The sequence below is a fragment of the Ambystoma mexicanum genome, chromosome 12, assembly GCF_040938575.1.
Source record: "Ambystoma mexicanum isolate Mex_15411 chromosome 12, UKY_AmexF1_1, whole genome shotgun sequence".
In the NCBI taxonomy this organism is placed as follows: domain Eukaryota; kingdom Metazoa; phylum Chordata; class Amphibia; order Caudata; family Ambystomatidae; genus Ambystoma; species Ambystoma mexicanum.
The window spans coordinates 580,974,124-580,993,937 of record NC_090936.1 but is presented as its reverse complement, the minus strand read 5'-3'; the positions used below and the strand labels follow the sequence as shown (position 1 = coordinate 580,993,937).

Sequence of the window (19,814 nt, the reverse complement as noted above, 5' to 3'; positions counted from 1 at the left end):
AACCTGGGGCTTCGGATGGACAATAATCTCACGCTAGAGCCACAAGTAAACGCTCTCAAGAAATGCTTCTTCCTCCTGCGAGTGGCAAAGACGACTTACCGTTCCTATCGTTTGCCAACAAAACAACTACCATCATCGCCCTCGTCATGGCCAGAGTAGACTACAGCAACATCCTGTACTTAAGCATGCCTGAACGACTTTTAAAAAAACTACAACGCATACAAAATGCAGCAGCCAGACTGCTTCTGAAACTACCTTGAAGAGATCACACCGCACAAGCGCTGAAAACACTACATTGGCTACCAATAAAACAACAAATAAAATTCAAAACAATGTGCATCACGCATAGAACAATGCACAACCAAGGCGCTGCGTTCCTGAGAGACAAACTGTGTCTACATCAACCAATAAGAACGCTCGGATCAAGCATTGACATCCGCCTGGAACCGAAACCCTACAATTAAAGAAAACTTGGAGGATCCTCCTTCTCTCACCAAGCGCCCAAAACCTGGACCAACCTCCCAAGTACATCCGTAACACAAGAAACCACCTACTATTCAGGAAACTGCTCAAAACTTGGCTCTTCGCGTCATAACTAGAAAGCCCGGCCACAGTGGCACACACACAACTAAAACATCGATGAACAAAGGGACAGGCCTGATCCACACCAAACAACCAATTGAAAATCCTTAAGGAAAATATCCCACGCCATACCAAACGACTTACCGGGTGACGGCGTAATAGGACCAAAAACTGACTACATAGCAAGACAAAGGACCGAAACACCCGGGCGACTCATCAATAGGACCATGACCCAAAACTGTAACCACCCACAACAGACCCAATCACGGCAGATAGCAAGGGAACAGGAAACCACGTACCATTAGCACCAACCCAGAGGGTGAGAAACAGAACAAGCACCCACACCAAACAATGTCCACCAAGATATAGTGGGAAGTACAATGCGGCATCACACAGTAACTACAACTAAACAATACTCAAGGAAGTCACCCCACGGAAACCAAAGAACCTAATTAAAGATAGTCATGGCAGGAGGAAACTAACGACTGAATACACAGGCAGACCTAGACAGATACACTGGGACGCCCCATCAACAGCACTCCGACCCTGAACCATTCAAAGCCTCAAACAGGATCACATTAGACAACAAGAGAATAGATGCTACCAACCCAGTTCCACACCCGAAGAAAAGGTTCAGACACACCTATCGCTCCATGGTAGGCACTCCATACAATACTCACTACGATAAAGCTGGATCAGCACAGCAGCACCACAGCGAGACAGCCCATAAGGAACCAGCAACAACCCCACACACAGGAATACAGCCCAAACGGAACCAGAAGTAACTGACAACAAACCTGGCACCAGGATACAGACCCCACTAACCCAACCCTTGACTTTCTGCATACTTAACCCACACAAAAGTCACACAACCATTTCTCTCCCAGCAATCCGCACACACTTTACCACACCACAGCAAAAACACATAAACAGCACCCACAGCAGACGAGGTCTCGCCCGATCCGATACTTGCACCAAAGCCCAGCACTCGGTGTATACTGAGCTGAAGCTGCCAACAGCACACCACTTCTCCCAATTTCCTTTTCCCCTCTTCCTGACTAACCCTACCCGCCCTTCCTGTTTACAGATCCGCCAGAGCGCCTGGGGACCAATTCCATTGGTGACGGTGTGCTATATAAATACCTTTAACATAACACCTGTAGCTCTAGTAACACAATTGACTGACTGCCCTTCATCAAGTGTGCATCATGGCAGCTTCAGCACAGTTCTGCACTTTCAGCTGAAGCCACTGGATAGTGGCGTGTGCAAAGCTTGTGTGTCTTGAGCAGATGCAAGCTGTACAACTATTTTATGGAAGCCCTTTTGTTGTACATGGTCACAGTAGAAAATAGGCCCATTTGAACTGCAGACTACTGTGCTTATGCTATGGCTGAACTAGCCCCTACGTGTCTGGCTTCAATCTAGCTGTCACGCATACCATCAAAAGACCTCTGCAGGGGTGTCAGTTAAGCTTTATAAGCACCCATGACACGTTAAAGGCTGTCTCTGCCCTTTCCTAGTCTGGGTTTTTTGAAGTTCCGTTTAATTTCTGCCTTCCCATTTTACAAGTTGCATTCTTGACATGTGTGTTTGGCCTACTGCCTCTTGCCGTGATCGTCATTCATTCTAAGCATGCTATTTTGAAACAAGGCGTCTTTGTCTCCACAACGCGACCACCCAAACTTGGGCACGCACTCCCAGTTTAATGCTGACTGGGATTTCACTTATTCTGTGAAGGTGAGATTTCAGTTTGTTGGATGTCCCCTGGCATGAGAAAATGGGATCTCCTGCTTGTAAATAGAAAGCAGGTTACATGTCTTTATATCGAAACATTTTTTGAAGAATGCACTTATAATAAAACCTTTATAATGAAAAATATAAATAATGTCTTTTTTTGTTGCGGGGATCCCCCTCCAGCCCCCCGTTTCCCACCTCTAAAAACCCACCCCAACCATTTCCCCACAAGATTTAACCCTTTATTTACCCCACTCCTAAGTGCATTCTTCATAAAATGTTTCGTTATTAAAGATTCGATATATGTTCATTCTTTATAAAATGTTCGTTCTAAAGACTGCATAACTAGAAAGCAGTGTAGACTTGTTGCTGTCCCATTTATGTTGTCCTCATGCTTATGCAGCAATTCCTCGCTTTGTGTGATGATTACTTTTGTGTAGATAATTGCCCAGTCTGATTCTACCTGACGTTCTCCTTTGCTTATCCTCAGTGTTATGGCGTCTGCACCATTGGGCTGGAGAGCCTGGCCTACATCATCATCGCCTATGGGCTCTCTGCCTCCATCTTCTCCTGCCTCTCCCTGTCCATGCTGACGTTGCCACGCCCCGTGGCGCTCCTGTCGGGGGCCGCCATCCACACTGTCCTCATCATCGCCCTCTTCTGCTGGGCTCCAGCACCCCGGGACCAATGGCAGAGCCCGTTCGTCTACCTGGTGGCTGTGCTGTGGGGGATCGGCAGCGCCCTGAACAAGACATCCCTGAGCAGTAGGTGGTGGTGTGGGATGAAATGCAAGGGGCACGACCCTGTCTGAAGAGAATGAGTGCTTTCCCTAGCTTGGCGCTTCTCGGGACTGCTGGGAACACCTTTCTCTGGTCTAACAGTTTCTCTTTCTCTCTTTCGCACTCCCTCACCGTCTCTCACTTTCTCTCTCTGTCTTTCATCAGGTATAGGGAACGTGATTTCCATTCTTGGGAGTACACTTTTTTCAAGTACCAATGAAAGCCTCCCTGGAACTTTTAGAATGGCCCACTAGCTCACAGAATAAAAAACGAATGTAAAAATAATTTCTTTTATACACTTTCTTTTCTGCCTATATGTATGGGACGGCATATTGTTTGTAGATTATTATATTTTTTCAAACTTTATTTAGGGATATGCCCAGTGGCCGAAGGGAACGAAAAGAAGTAGTTGGAACTATAGTTCCCTGCTGGCCCACCCCAGCTCCTCACAAACCCCATCGGCACGCCCCCTCCCACATGCAATACAAACCTCATGCCTGGGTCCTGCATTTCCTCCATTCCACCCAATCACTGTGTAAATGCTGAAAGAAATACAAAATGCATTTTAAATTACCCCCTTGTCTTTATTCATTATCCCTCACAGCATGCAACTTTATGTACCTTCCCCTTAAGGTCCATGCTAAAGATTGAAGCCATCCCTTCCAGCTAGCCATTAATTAAATGTACAGCTGTGCCTGCAGTTTCTTCACGTTCATTTGCTTAAAGGCTAAGGAAAGATTCGGATTACTGCAGGAGCAGGGCTATGATGGGACTTGGGAATAGGTTTTGTACCAAGCTGGCCACTGAAAAAATAACAGCAATCCACAAGTTCCACTATAGCTCCTTGTGATGTGTGAGCTTAGAGTTGATCCAGCAGGTTCCAGGTTCGAATCCCCCGTAGGGTGAAAGCAAAAACTAAGCGTGCCTGCTATTTAAGGGAACCCCAAAGCAGTGCATTGAAGTGCAAGTTTCAACTTCTTCCTACACTTCTATTTTAAAACGAAACCATTCTGGAACAGTTTCTAAAAGTATAGGAATGGTGAAACTTAATTTAAAAAAGTAGAGGAGCACCGTTCCTGCCCACTTCCACCACTGGATATACCACAATTTCTGGGAGCAGTAATAGAGTCCTTTTGTATTATAAAGAAATTGTATGTATATATGGCGCGGGAAAGGAGATAGAACAAGAGGAGAGCGAAAGGGAGAAGATGTGTGTTTTTGTGAAGGGAATTGTACAATTAACTGTCGCAGAGAAAATGAAAGGTGTGTGTGTGAGAGAGAGAAATGAAGGAATTGTCTATGCTTTCTCTACCACCCCTTACTTCTTGCACTTAAATTCCTTTTTCTGTTTCTCCATCTCCTCTCTGCCTACCATTCATCCATTTACTTCTGTGCCCATTTCTCCTTTGACCGCATTTTATTTTTGCATTTCTCTCACTCTCACGTCTTGTTCTGTGCCCTCCTTTCCTTCCCCAATGGTGCTGCTTTCCATCGCTAAATGTTCTGCTTTTTCTTTCTTTGCAGTAATCCTCGGGATGTTCTATGAAGACAAGGAGCGTCAGGATTTCGTCTTTACTATTTACCACTGGTGGCAGGCCATGGCCATCTTCGTTGTGTACCTATGGTCCAGCATTCCCATGAGAGTAAGCGGCTCAAAATTCACTGAAAAATCTAAAGCTGGATCCTTAAGGAGATTTGCATTATCTTATTGGTGCATATGTCTCTGTACTTCTCTCCACCTGCCTCTTTCGGTCACATTTTCTTTGTTTCTACATACTCCTACGTCCTGTCCCCTTTCCTCCATACTGCATGGGCGTACCTCGCTAGGGACGGAAGACGGAACCCTTTTCACCAGAAAAAATCTTCTTCCCCTTTAAATTTAAGAGTGCACAGGGGCGCGGCCCTGGGAGCATGCGCTGGCCTGAATCCGCCCACCGGCGCCACTCCCCAGTCCTCTTTTCCACGTCGACAGGAGCAGACTGCTTTCACCAGCGCTCCAGAGTTTGGCTTCGGCCTTTTAATTCCACATGCTCTTCCAGGGATACTGCCTTTTATCATTAAACAGGTACTCGGTCCTCTGGTGCCACGCTCCTCCCCGGCACATGTCGACATCTTTGGGCTTCAGCATGTGTCCAGCCTGTGAAGGGCCCTTCCTTTCGGCCTACCCCCACGCTCTTTGCCTTCGCTGCCTTGGCCTCGGTCACGGCTGGGTGGGCTGTACCGCATGCGGCGCGCTTACACTGCGCGCTCTGAAGAACAAGTTAGCTCAGCGGAGGGAGCTATTCGAATGATTGCCTCCAGAGGACGTGAAGGACTTTGTCAAGCACACCTCGAGGCCCAAGGTAGGGCCGCTTCTTTCATCTGCACCTGCAAAGATGACTCCTTCCCAAGGAGACTTCTGAGCGGGAGGGAGCATTCAGGTTCTACCAACAGCACGGGTATCGAGGCTGCTTCAGCTACCGGCCACCAGGCCGAGGGGTCACTAGATCCTACCAGGGACGTTGCTGAGGGGCTGCAAGGTTCTTTTACTGGGTGTCCACCCGAGGGGCTACGCCCTAGTACCAGACAAATGTCTGAGGAGGCGCCTGTACGCAGCACTACCGGCAGCACAGCCGAGGGCACAATGCCTACGAGGCCTTGTCCTGAGGTGCAGGGTAGGCCTCAAGCTCCACCGCCAAGAGTCCTGGAGGAGGCAAGGCCCAGCGCGGCAAGCACCACGGCGCAGGCACGTGGCATACAGCTGACAAGATGGCCACCGCACCAGACAAAATGGCAGCTCGTCCGATACCACCCCCAGGTGCGGAGCAGGTGGGAGAACGGGTTTCAAGGTGGGACTGCTCTTCACCAGGTACGTGGCCTACTGCATATCCTTCAACATCGTAGGGCAGATACACCCCGCAGGCAACAAGGCAGAGTACTCCCAGACCTCAGAAACCTCAGGGCCCTACTCCTACACCACATAGCGCCCCACTGGCCTGTGAGGACAGATTCTTTGAGAAGTTTCTCACGCTTGTGAGATCCCCTCAGATGGGCACCATCCTTCGGGATGTGATTGCGGACGGGATGTGATGGGGGACATGCTACCTCCTGTCCTGCCCCCTGCGCCCATAATCATTCCTCCTATGGCTCCAGCACCTCAGGCCCCCGTGCAGCCACTGCTGCCCGCGCCGGCCCCCGTGGTTCTGGCTCGTCTGCCTCCTGCACCTCAGGCGGTTCCATACCAGCCTCCGGCCCCGGTTGCCACACCTCAACCTGCGGCACCCAGTACTCCACCAATAGGCTTAAATCCTATTCGGCGCAGCCCACCAGTCGACGCTTTGACGCCAAGTACAGGCAATTGGAGGGGGATACACTCTTCCTGTCGGCACACCCTCAGCCGCACTCTTCGGCGATTGCCATGGCCTCCATCTACTCTAAGCTTCAGTCTTCCTCGGCCACCTCGTCCTTGGCCCTGCTAGGCAAGGAGGAGAAGATCTTGGAGGCGTATGGAAAGAAGGTCTACTCCCACACGCCTCTGCATCTTCGTCAATCTAATCCGGACACCATGCTCGCAGTCGTTAACCAGAGGCTTTGGCGGGGTATAGCCGACTTCCTGACAGAACTTCCAGTACACAGTCAGGTGCACTTCAAGGCCAGGCTGGCAGAAGCAAAGTTGGTGGCTCAAGACATCATGGAGTAAAGTCCATGCCCAAGACGTACAGCCAGATGCACCAGCATTCGGACAAGGGGCGTGTCTTTGGTGGCTTCTGGGGCTTCCAGGAACGAAGGTCCAGGCAGCCGGACCGATCTCCAAGTCGGCACCACTGCAAACAACACAAAGAGGGAAATTAAGGATTCTTTAAGTCCCCCTCCTCAGCCCCAGCCTCAGAGGAAAATAAGGCATGGCATTCCTCTCCGGGTCCACGTCTCTAGTGCGGGGCAGGCTTGCCCTTCACGCACTTTATTGGTGTGCAAGGTTTGCGGACCCCTGGATTCTATCCGTAGTGTCCACGGGCTACCGCCTACCGGTTCCTCCCTCTCCTCTCCTCTCCTCCCCTCCACTCCCACAGATTGGGACAACTCGATCGCTCGTAGAGAGCCAAGCAGTGGAAGACGTTCCAGCCTCCCAGCGGGGTACAGGCTTCTACTCCAGGATTTTCGCCATACGTAAGAAGAATCAGGGTGACCTGAGTGTTGTGTTGGTCCTTTCCACCCTGAACCTTTCCCTCCCTCTTCAAAAGTTCAAGATGGTTACCCCAGCGCTTATTGCGGAGACACTGTGCAAGGAAGACTGGATGTGCTCCCTGGATCTGAAGGATGTGTACCTACACGTCCCGATTTGGCAGCCTCATCAGTCCTTCCTGTGGTTCAGGATAACAGGCTTCCATCTCCAATATAAGGTTCTACCCTTTGGCCTCAATTCAGCCCCCAGGGTCTTCACCAGGCTTATGAATGCAGTGGCAGCCCTTCTCAGTGCCCAAGGTCACCATGTCTACCCGTACCTAGACGACTGGCTCGTCAGAGCGAGATCCTCAGAGGGGATTCATCATACCTCCTCTGCCCTCATGAATACGCTACATGAATTGGGATTTTCTATCAGTCTCAAGAAGTCACAGCTGAAGCCAACACAGAGTCTGATGTTTCTGGGCCTCGTCTGGGACACTAGCTCCAAGAGACCTTTTCCCTTGGAGGATACCACAGCCATCAAGAGGGCCACGGGTCATTTTCTCAGCAGAGCAGTGACCTCATCATGGTGGTGCCAGCACCTCTTGGGTGTCATGGCGGCATGTCCACTGGCAGTGCCTTACACAAGGCTCAAAATGAAAAGATTACAGCTGCACTTCGCAGCCTCATGGAGTCGGGAGCAGGGATCCCAGGCTGATCTCGTCAGCATTCCTCCCTTTCTCCATCAGGACCTTGTCTGGTGGAGGACAGACTGCAACATGCGGATAGGCAGACCCTTTTGGCAATCAGCAACACAACTTACCATCACCACTGATTCCTCCTTGGAGGGCTTGGGGGCTACCCTGAACAACCACAACATCCATGGAGTCTGCTCCATTCAGGAACAGGAGGCCCATATCTATTGGCTAGAGCCCAATGCGATGTGGCTCACTGTCAATGCCTTCCTGCCACTTATCAGTGGCAAGACGATCCTCATTCAAACTGACAATTCCACCAGCTTGTATTACATCAACAAGCAGGGTGGCACCAGGTCTCCTCCCCTAGGCAGCATGTCCGTTAGCATTTGGGAATGGGCTCTGGAGAACAACGTTCACTTGAGGGCAATCAACGAAAAACTAAAAAATAAATAAATCCACCTACCGGGGGAGTCCAACCTGGAGGCAGACAGACTCAACAGATTGTGTGCGGACAATTACAAATGGCAATTAAATGATCAGGTCCTTCAGAGGATCTTCAGCAGATGGGGGCAGCCCCAGGTGGATCTCTGTGCCACTTGGTAGAACAGGAAGTGCCCTCAGTTCGCGTCCAGGCAGGGACAGGGCCTACGCTCCCTGGGTGACGCCTTACAGTTACAGTGGAACAGAATGAAAGCATATGCATTTCTGCCCACTCCTCTGGTGCCCAGGGTGATTTGCAAGATAAGGGAGTCCCGACACCTCAACATCATTCTGATAGCTCATTGGTGGCCAGCGAGATCATGGTTTTTGGAGCCGCTCAGCCTGCCGGACCACCCTCCGATTCACCTTCCATTGGGCGCAGCTCATCTTCTATCGCAGCAGGGAGGCAGGTTCATCCACCCCGCTCCACAGAAGTCGGCCCTCGCAGTGTGGTTCCTTTACATGTCACATTGAAGCATCTGCATCTGTCGCAGGCAAACCTAGACATCATACAGGGTGGTAGGAGTGATGCTACTAGGACCCAGTACAAAAGCAAGTGGTATAGGTTTTGCCACTGGGCGGAGTCTAAGGAGGTCGATCCTCTTACTTGCATGCTTGACGACGTGCTATCCTTCTCTTCACACCTCACCCACTCTGAGGTGCAAATAGACACCTGCTGCACCTATCTTGCGGCCATGGGAGCTTCTCCTGGAACTCGGAGGAGGTTTTCTCTTCCCCCAACCCGGTGGTTAAAAGACATTTGGCGGACCTCACCAGACTCAAGCCACCTATCAAGAAGCCACACCCCGTGTGGGACCCAAACGTAGTGTTGGATGACTTGGTGCATTAACCCTTTGAGCCAAGGGCATCCACGGACATCAGGCTGGTCACCATTAAGACAGCCCTCTTGGTGGGTCTTACAGCTGCACGCTGTGTCAGTGAGATCCATGCCCTTCTGGCTTCCAAGCCTTATAATACCTTTCATAGGGACAAGGTGGTCCTTATAATGTATCCCGCGTTCTTGCCTAAAATAGTCTCTTCTTTCCACCTAAATGAGGATATAGTGCTACCCACTCATTTCGTCGACCGTAAGGACGAGGCTCAGAGGGTCCTGCACTGTCTGGATGTTAGGCGTGCTCTAAAATTCTACCTTGATAGAACCAGGCGCTTCTGCAAATCTGAGGCTCTCTTTGTCACCTTATCGGGTCAAGGCCAGGATATCAGGCTTCTAAGGCCTCCATAGCAAGGTGGATGGTTGCAGCCATTAAGGAGGCTTATGAGGGGCAGCACAAGCCACTTCTGGCAAATATGCATGCGCATGCTATCGGAGCCAAGGCCACAGCAGTCGCGTACAGCAGTATTAAGGAACTTGTTTTCTCAAGGAGGGCCACTGCTCCACCCAGCGGCTACATTGTTGTAATCACCCATGAAGTATGGAGGAAAGAGGACGGGACATAGGAGTAATTATAAGTGACTAACGTACACATAGTCCCCTTTCCGCCATACATTCCACCACCCCCCACCCCCTAATGAAACTGGTGTCATTAGGCGATGGTAATATTGTCGACGAGTCATTGGGGACTGAGTGAGTCAGGTGAGCGCATGCTCCCAGTGACGCGCCCCGGCACACCTTTAAATTTAAAGGGGAAGAATGTTTTCTGGTGAAGAAGATTCTGTCTCCGGTCTCTAGCGAGGGATGCCCATGCAGTATGGAGGAAAGGGGACTATGGACTAGCAGTGCATTAGTCACTACGGTGAGTAACCTATAGTTTTTGCTCCCAACCTCTTCTCCTACGGTCTATCAGTCTGTGTCTTTCTTGTCTGCCTCTTCAGTTCATTTTTGGTTTCTTTCTCTCCCACTTCTTTCCTTCCTACCTTCTGTCTTTTCATATTTTTCTCTTTCTGTCTCTGTTTCCTCCTCTCTTTATTTCTGCTTCCACAAGCATTGTACTATATGGGTGGATTTCCTAGCCGTGACCAAACCTACATGCAGAGGAGGCGAATTGTAAGCACATGCTCTGGTACAACGTGGTGCAACTTGCAGGAGGCCGACTCGTGGTCGTTTCCCCAGAATATTTGTGGCATTGTTATGGAGGCTAGTCCCCATACCCTTCTTCTATGCTCCCTCTCTACTCCCCAACTCCCAAAACTAAAAGAAAATGTACCCTAAACCCACACTCTCCCCTAAAAATGGCATGAAAAAATGCAGCAAAACAAGCTGCCAGCACGAGTTGCCATCCTGTGAGTTGGGCCGGTAGCAAGGTGGTTATCAGAATACATCCACACAAGTTTTATTTCAAAATGTCATGCCATTCAAGCAAAAGAGTTAGCTTTTTGCTTTTCAGATAACCACATTCTGGTGCACAGAGTGGTCTGCATATACTAGACGCGCAGGACAAAGTCCATCAGAAAGCAGCAGCTCTTTTGTATCTTTTGTTATGCTACAGTTCGAAAAGGATATCCCATTAGCAAAGCAGGGGTGGCTATCCAGATGGACAGGGCAGTTAAATGGCTCCTTATGTAACATCTGTTAATGCCAAGTTATGTTATGTTAATGAAATTTGCACACAGCCCACTGGTTTCCAGGGTTAAAACACTAGGCCTCATCACGAGTTAGGTGTTAGCCCTTAAATGCCATTTTCGGTGCAATTTTCCGCCAGCAGAATTACTGCGCAGTAATTGCACTGAGAATTACCCATTGGGATCAATGGGAAAGGGGGATTAACGGTTAGCGGCCAACCCGTGATTAGCAGTAATTCAGCCAGACCAGTGGGCGCAAATACTAATGCCGGTATACCGCCCAACTTGTGATCAGGCCAGCTGACTGCTAGAGTAGAGCTCTGGGAAGTAAGTTACAGGGGAAAAGCCTGGGCTTTGAGGCTTTCCTAAAATAAATATGTAGCTACGGTACTGGAGGAGAGAATTCCAAAGGGAACAGGATTTCTGAGAAAGGGATTGGCCTTCTCTCTGTGCAGATTTTAAACAATGAACTACTGCAAATCTACTCTACCCAGAATGTAGCGCTCTGGTTGGAATGTACAGTGAATCTTCGTTTACAAAACTGGAGGAGTGCATTATTCATAGTTGCATGGGCAATACACATGATCTTCCATTTGGTCCGTTTATCCACTATTTATCCACATTTAGTACTGGGGAAATGTGATCCGAGCTGGTTGTAGTGATAAGAAAGGAATCTACAGCCTTTTGAAGCCTCTCTTATACATATATAATAGTTGAGTATTGCGTTCTATAGGAAACCCGAAAAATGAATTGGTAATAACTTTTGATTTGTACAACGGATATGGCTGTAATTTTGCAAACAAAATTGTAATTACACGCCACCCCTCTCCTCCTCTCCCCAGACTGGAAATCTTGGGAAAGATCAGTTAAAAAAGAAAGAAGTTCTTAAGAAAATTAAAAAACACAGTTTCGGCCTAGTCCCCATTCATTTTCCCATAGACGAAAATGTTTGCTTGAGTCCACAGCGAAAACCACTGGACGGAACTGTACTAGGTACGAAACAACTTGGCCACAAAGTGTTGTCTCGATTTCCGAGGGGTGTCTGGGGTTATTGCATCCAGTAGTTCTTTAAATATTTGTTGGAGAAGGGGTTTCCCCCTCCTCCCAAAATAAAATTAATACAATTATAGCTATATCCCCAATGGTGCTTTGCAACACAGAGGCTTTTCAGAAATGGAAGAGCCGACATTTGTTTTTTTTTTTATCGATATGAGAGATATTTACAAATATTCATGCTAATATTCGGGGTTATCCGAAAACGAAAAGTTAGAAAAAATACCATTTGAAAGATAAAAAAGGATGAAAAAGCATCAGGCTAGAGGTGAGAGCGGGAATGAGGACACCAATGTGAAATTGGGGGTGGAGCGTGGTCGAATGGTCGAATGGGAACCAAGTTCAGAGCGCACAGTGTTAAGCTGGTCATGACTTCCCACATCTGCTGAATTTCAAGGGTTTTGGTGTGCTAAATCTGTGCAAGTTAACTGCACCTTAACTAAGGTTTTTTCAGTCAATTATTTACATGGATAAAACGTGTCAGTGCTCCCAGGTAAACTCTTGTTAGCATAGTACAATTGTGATCCAACCAAGGCAGGCACAGCCTGTATCTGGGAAGAGCAATTCAAATAGGGACACAGTTCACAGAACTGAAAAAGCATCAAGAACCCAGTCTTCGTCAAGTGGCTAACCTGTTGTTCCAAGGTGAAATCTTTATTTAAACGTTTTTTATAACCTGGGTAAGCTGGGAACAGGGGCCTGAAGTTGTTCACCGGATACAGGATAGACAGTCTTGTAGAGCACACTATCAGGATCTGTGCTTTTTTTAAATCATTAATCGTTAAAAGAAAGTTGCCAGTCATCGCCATTGACTAATTTAAGAAATTATGCAATTAGAAAAGATGTCTGAGTTAAGGGGGTGGGATTAACAGTGACCTGCACAAAAAATGTACATGCAGTCCATGGAGTTTCCAAAGTTTGGCACGGAATTTTTAATCTGACATAGATAAACATTATAATAAACATTTAAAAATGCTGTTAAGTGCAGAGTGTTGGGATACACCACAAACCAGTGACTATTCAACAGATGAGAAGGGACGGGTTGATATATTTTGGGTTCTTTCTGCTAGAAAACACTCAACCTTTTTTCGGATCGCAGTCTCCTGTAGCTCCAGCATGGAGGTGTTCAATCATAATCTTTTGATTGATGCTATCCAATGCCACAGAGAGGTCTAAATGAACCAGAGCCCCTTCTTAATGGAGATCCACTCAGAGTCCAATGTTGTCCAAAGCGGCACACCCAAACGGACTCTATCCCTCTCCCAGGTCTAAATCCTGCCTTTAGGGTTAAAGTTGATCAGTGCTTTCAACAAAATGTTGAAGCTAATCAACTGATTCTGCTAACAATTTTGCAGGGAAGGGGATTTTCAAAAGGCAGCAGATGTTCTGCAGTGTCAAGCCAGATTCTTTCAGGAGTGTCACACCTGCAACTGATTTGTGAACCAATCTTGACTCCAAGGAGCTATTAACTGTAGGTCTAGTCAGCTTGGCTGCACTTGGGATGGTCACCACACATTTAAATACTTGTTTTAGGAAGTGGTCTCGAGGAGAGCCCGCAGGTCTACATTTAATCCGATAGTGAACGTTGCATTCAGGTTGGGGCTTACATTGTAGCAACAAGGAATGAGCAGTTTGCCCTTGTGGTGGCATATGTAGTCCCCGGGTATTTATCAAGGAAACATCCGTTGTTGAGTAGTTGGTAGCAGCATCACAATAGATGCCATCCGTTGGACAGAATGTATTGGGGGATTTGCATGCAGTCATTTTAGTTCACACCGTACCCACAATTGCTTTGGGAATGCAGAATTCATTGAGAGTGTTAAGCAATCTGAGTGCTCTAGAATTATTGCAGTAGTGATAATACATTTTTCATAGTAAACGAGATGCTTGCATATTAATTTGTCTAGCTAGAGGGAGATTGGCCACTATAACAAGACATTACCCATTTTCTTTTTTGTTGTTGTTGCTTTTTCATCTTCAATTGTGGTGAGAGCCATGGAATGATTTCCTTTGCAGCATTGTTTTGAGTAGGCTTGTTAGGGTAGGATATATAAAGAAATGTAGATATCTGTCTCTGGCCTTCACAATGAAGAGGAGTCTTTCTTTGATGACTATTACCAAGAGTTAAATCAAGATTATCTGCCAACTTATCTATTTTCACGTTATTCCAATATCTTTGGACATTCACTGTTGTAGGGTCTTGAACTGTCATCAAGGCCCACAAATGGGTGAGGTAAAGAGATTGTGTGGTTATCTGTTGTGGGGGATGCGGACATGATGATGGCATTTCTAAAAATGATGTATCAAAGAGCAAGACCTCTCTCTCCCTATCGTTATGTGGCGCATCCCTACCTATCAGTCGTCAGCAAATGTCCAAATGAATAAGTCAGCTGTCCAAAACTAACTGACCCTACCGCTTTTCTAACAAACTAAGGTCAGGAGAATGGATCCCTTTTCCTGATGGTTGTTTCTTGTATTTGTCTTCTTTTACTTCTTGTTTTTCTTGTTAATATACAATTTTCAGATAGTCTCTGAGTAACCTTCTGGATCATTCGTCTAACTCTATTACACGGCTTTTTTGCGTTTGCCTCCTCTTTAGGGATTGCTTTACCTGCTTCCCTTGTTCTTTGTTGTAACGTTTGATCCCGTTATATGGGTCCTGGGTAGTCTTGTGAAGTACTACTTCCTATTTGTACTTGGCTTCCTGTGTAATTATGGTTCATCCTTTTCTGTTTTGGTGTCTTTTATGTTATGGACTCCTTGTATCTTTGTTTCATAGTATTATGTCTCTGAAATGTTGCATTCTGTACTTTTTGAATGATGGGCTACCATCCCCTCGTCCCAAGGTAGTGTTACCCAGTTTTTACTGATCTCCCTCTCAGTGTTAGTTGTGGTGTGTGCTTTGCTTTCTGGGTAATTATTACAGTTCAAGTTCATTAACTTTTCTTTCAAGGTTTCATTTTTTTTATACTGTCCTCCCACTCTCCCTGTTACCACCAACATTACAGGGGAACATCTCCAGAGTCTGTAATTGCCTGGGACCTTATCTTCTATACTTTTTCTCTCATGGTAGCGTCCTCTTCTTTCCACTCTCTCCTGCTCTCTCTGCATCTCGGTAGACTTCTGGGCAGCCTGCCCACCACGATGTTCTCGTGGTCGCGCCAAACCATGTATAGGCTTCCCGTTTCCTCGGCTTCTCAGGATTTGCACCTGCTGGCTCTCCAGCGATTCTTGCTCACATTTAGAGCAGTTCTGAACGTTGCGGGCTCCGCAGCTCTATCTAGCTCTGCCTCCTTCAGGTGTTAGGCTTCCAGGGGACCTCCCCAGCCTGTGCATGCGTTCCTCTCGCTCGCCTTCGTTCGGCGTGTACTCCCTCAACCTCCGCGTTGCAGTTAATTGCAGGTTTTCCTTTAAAGGGATGTATTCTCTTTATTGCTTTTCATGGTACAAAGTAGCTTTTTCTTCAGCCAAGTCTTGGAATATAATATAGTTTTGCATGAGAACGTGTGGGTGGCTACTGTGACTTTTTCTGTAAACTGATCTACTGTTCCGTTCTGACCTCTCTCTTGAAATTATCTTTCAATTTGGTGATTCACTCTTTCCTTATGTGCTTTGGCAATCCCCCCTCCCCTTTGCACACAACTGATCTGGGTTGTTCTAAAGCTGTGAATGACCAGCTCCCCCTGCCCACCCTCTTATCCTCTTTCCCTTCCTTTTCTCTTGGGGTGTGACAAGCAACTCTGTTCGATGTTGGCTCCTTATAAAACACCAATAAATAAATCAAACACACTCATGTGCTCTTTTTTTTTTTAACTGTGGTTCAACCTAAATTCTGCAATATGACGTCACATCCGCCACTGCTTTCCAAGCATCCCTGTCCCCTGCAGGCAGACATTATAATGCTTGCATCACTTCCTCCCATTGCATGAAGATACATAGTCTGCCTTCGCAAAATGTCGAATATCATGGCGGATCTGTTGTACTAAGCCCCCTGGTAAAACTTATGCACAAGCATATTGTAGATCCCTCGATTCCAATATATCTTCTTGTTCTCGAACTGGCTTTACTTTTTCTTTAGTGCTTGTGTCTTATTTTGCCTTTAGCGATTGCACTGGTCCTTAATAAAGCCACAGAAAAGCATGTGTGGTGCCGAAACACGGCAGCCGGCTTCCACTCCGGTCCAATTGTGCTGTACACAACATGGATACGGAACACATCTAAATATCTCAGGCAAGAATTTGATTAGCAATTGTTACAAACTGTTGATGCTGCTCATAGTTTGGACAGTGCAAGCTGTTGCTTTCCAAAACTATTAACGGGGAATGGTCAAAAGAAATGAACTTCTAGGACTGGATACACAAATGCTTCTCACTTAATAAACTAGGACTGTGGTTCATTCAGAAAACCATATGGGCAGCCACTGTGAAAATGTCCTGAACAGTTCAACCAGCGGTAGCATTCCACAACCTCTCTACTCGTCATCAGGAGAGAGTTGGTCGTATACTACAACCCTTTTTGTTCCAATTGAGCGCATATTCGGAGCAGCTGGTGTGCTCTAGTGGGCGCTAGGAGCAGTAAAAACATAGACGAGTGATACAGGAGTTTTGGAGCTGTGATAGCAGGGAAGTAGGTCCCAGTGTAAGGGTGTGTGATGCATATGGGACAGGGCCTAAGGGTTAGTAACTGCAATAACACAGGTAAGACGACCTAAATAATAACTAGTACGAGAGATGGGGGAGGCCCGAGTCTAAGCAACTAGCACAGCAAGCGTGATATGCAACACAACTTAATGTAGTATTACTGTACAGCTGTTCTTGGAATGCCTTGTTTTCAGTACCTGGGATTGTTGCACATTGAATCCATACAGACACACATCAACAAATGTGTGGTTGGTACCTAGGCCTGTGCTCCTTTTTTCTCTGCTCCTAACTTTTGTGTCTTCTTCCCTCCCTAACAGGCTAAGCTGGCCATCCTGCTAGCCACTGTGCTGGTCGCGGTCGTATCCTACCTTTGGATGGAGCGAAAGCTCGCGCAAGGCGTCCATGTGCGCATCCCCAAGATCCCCAAACCCCGCCACAAGGTGAAGGGCTACCGTTACCTGGAGGACGAGAACTCTGACGAATCGGGCTCCGAGCATTCGGAGGAAGCCAGTGATGGCGGCTCAGAGGATGAGGAGGAGGAAGAAGGTGGAGGCATGGGTCGTCCTGGCAAAAGGGGTGACAAGAGGAGAGAGCCGCATCGTCGCCGGAACCAAAATAACCACAGCTATGAACAGGCTGTGGAGGACGAGAAATAGGAAATTGTATAAGTATTCCGCATGTGATCCACGTGACCACTCACCCCCCCTTGTGATGAAGGGAAATTCTTTTTTTTTCTTAAGCAAAAGGTTAGATTTTCATTTTCTTTCCGTTTCACATATACCTCATCAATAGACCAGAAAAATGCGGACACTTTTTTAACCCAAATAATCCACTTTTTAGTTTCTAAATGTTTTACACTTTTGGATCAAGGGAGGGTACGAGTCCACCAAGAGATGATTCACCTTGCAGTTTCTGCAGTACATAAAGGACCCCACTCATTCTCGCTCACTCGAGATGCCTCAGACTGCAAGCAGCGAAGAGACAGCCCATGACTCCCAAGATCAGTTACCACAATGTGTTTGGTTGCCACTCACAAAAAATTTGGGGGCAACATATTTTGTATAGAAGGTATTTTCTCCTCCCACACTTGGACTTTAAAAAGGAATAAAGCCCTGCATGGCGTTTGCTTGGAAGGAACAAATGTTTTCTTTCTGTTTTAGAGTTGGCCAAATTGAGACATTCTGATTTCTACAAAAACACATTGAAAAAAACTTCTTGCTCAGTCCAATCAGCAGGGGCCTCATTGCAGAAAATGTGCACCGGTGCATTTGCAATTTTGCACGGTATTCACACTAGGCCAAAAAGTGCTGTAGTGCAAATTTATATATTTTGCATGCATTTTTGGATCAGGGAAACGTTTGCTGTAGTGCCAATACCGTGACTGTTGGCACTAGGGAAAGCATTGCTGTGCCGTAAAGATGCATGAAAAGAATGTTTTCTATGCTGATGTGTTTTTTGTATTAGTGAAAATGTAATGCGAATTTGCACCTGCACGGCACAACGTTTCTGGAATGAGGATCCAAAGTCGTCCTTCCCGAACATTTTTGTGCATGCGCTCATGCCATTTCAGCATGCATGATTGCTTTTGCACTAATGTAAAGGAACTGGAGATTCATTTGAACTAGTGCTACTTGTGTAAGCACGAAATGCATGTCTGCTGCCACACATGTCCAGTAATAAAGCCAACGTTGCATAGCAATGTGAAAATGTTGTGCTGCTCCAGCTGTTCTCTTCTCCTTCCCTCCACTGCTGGAAATAGACAAAGGTTTACTCTGTGAGCCCCTCCCTTCGTGCGGGGGTGAAGGGATACGTGGGCAATAAACCAAACCCAGGGCAAGCTGCCTCTTCAAGGAACCAAATCCTGGCAATTTACATAAAAGCAAAGTGCATTTTTGAGACATCATTCATGACCACAGAATTTTACATTGGAGCTTTGTCTGCGGTAGTGACTCAGCCTGCAACCCTTCTGAGCAAGTAATGCAAACGGGGAGCTGCTCTTTTCTTTTGCCAGAATACTTACCCTAGCAGAAAAAGTCTGTGAATCCCAAGACCTATATACTCATTTGGACAGCTTGTTAATGGGCTCTGATCCTGTGAGGTTTGGCCTGTTTCCTCATACAGCTCCTACAGAAATCATTCAGTGTCCCCTACCTAAGGGTGGCAGAGGGAGGCCCCGCCTTGGTGCGGATCTTGGAGATGGCGCCAGGGGTTTGAGCCTCTGGCCGCCCTGGAATGTCACGCCATCAAGGCGAGCTTTGCAAGCGCAGCAATGTCTTTTCCCTGGCATATTTCTTACCCTACTTAAATAGCAATCGGAGGTTCTCTGCCTTTCTGCATCTATATGAGGTTATCTCCATATTTCCAGCCACTAAAAATTCATACCTGGCCTTTTGCTGCATTCAATTTGGGAATTGATTGGAGAAGCCTATTTTTTTTCTTTGCATTCTGGGACTTATAGTTCTGGTATTCCCAGTATGGATTGAGTGTTACAAGTCCAATAACACAAATTAGAACCCTGGCCCAGTGAATAACCTTTTCCTATTGGTCAATTTGTGGGCTACAAGAAACGATATAGCTCGCAGTTTCATTATAGCCAGCAACTTTGCCCTTTGCTTTCTTCAGCTCGGAAAGTTGTGCATTAGCAGTGATTCGCCCCCTCTAGTGGCCAAAGTAAAAATTACATTTTCCTACAAATACGTCCTTTTTCGTTTAATAGTTTGTTAGTGAAAAGAATAGCTTGCTATAAATAAGCATGACTAATATTTTTGTCATGCTATTTATTCCACAAGAGATATTGAAGTCCCCCAAAAACAATGTAATAATTTTATAAATGATATGTTTAAATGAACTTTCTTCTCTTTGGCCATGGGTTCTAATAGCTTTTTGGGCGGTGCTTACCAGCCCAACAAAAACCTCAACCCCTCACCCAAATAGATCGAAACGAGGCTTGGGAGAAGAAGTAATAACTCCAGCTAACTTCAAAACAGCCCCAGAAATAAAATCTAAATCTGTATTGACGCAGCCAAGTCAAATGAAAGAGTTCTACAATGAATTGCTGTTCTCAGCTACAGCAAATAGCAGTTTGCAGAAACAAGCAAGACAAACGAAAAGAAAGGACAGTGACATCGAGCCAACCACAATTGAAAGTACAGATGACGAACACGAGATTCCGCCTGCTAAAGCGT

At 46.8% G+C, this 19,814-nt stretch overlaps 1 protein-coding gene across 2 annotated transcripts in view; it reads left to right on the top strand.

The window, feature by feature from the left end:
• The window catches only part of UNC93B1 (unc-93 homolog B1, TLR signaling regulator), a 334,830-nt gene extending 316,494 nt beyond the window's left edge, over positions 1 to 18,336 (top strand). For both annotated transcript variants that reach the window (XM_069628924.1, XM_069628925.1), the window contains 3 exons: positions 2,807 to 3,080; positions 4,620 to 4,738; positions 16,947 to 18,336. In XM_069628924.1, coding sequence (XP_069485025.1) covers positions 2,807 to 3,080; positions 4,620 to 4,738; positions 16,947 to 17,285 — 732 coding nt within the window. In that variant the 3' untranslated portion in view covers positions 17,286 to 18,336. The remainder of the gene's footprint in view (positions 1 to 2,806; positions 3,081 to 4,619; positions 4,739 to 16,946) is intronic.
• The last annotated feature ends 1,478 nt before the right edge of the window (positions 18,337 to 19,814 follow it).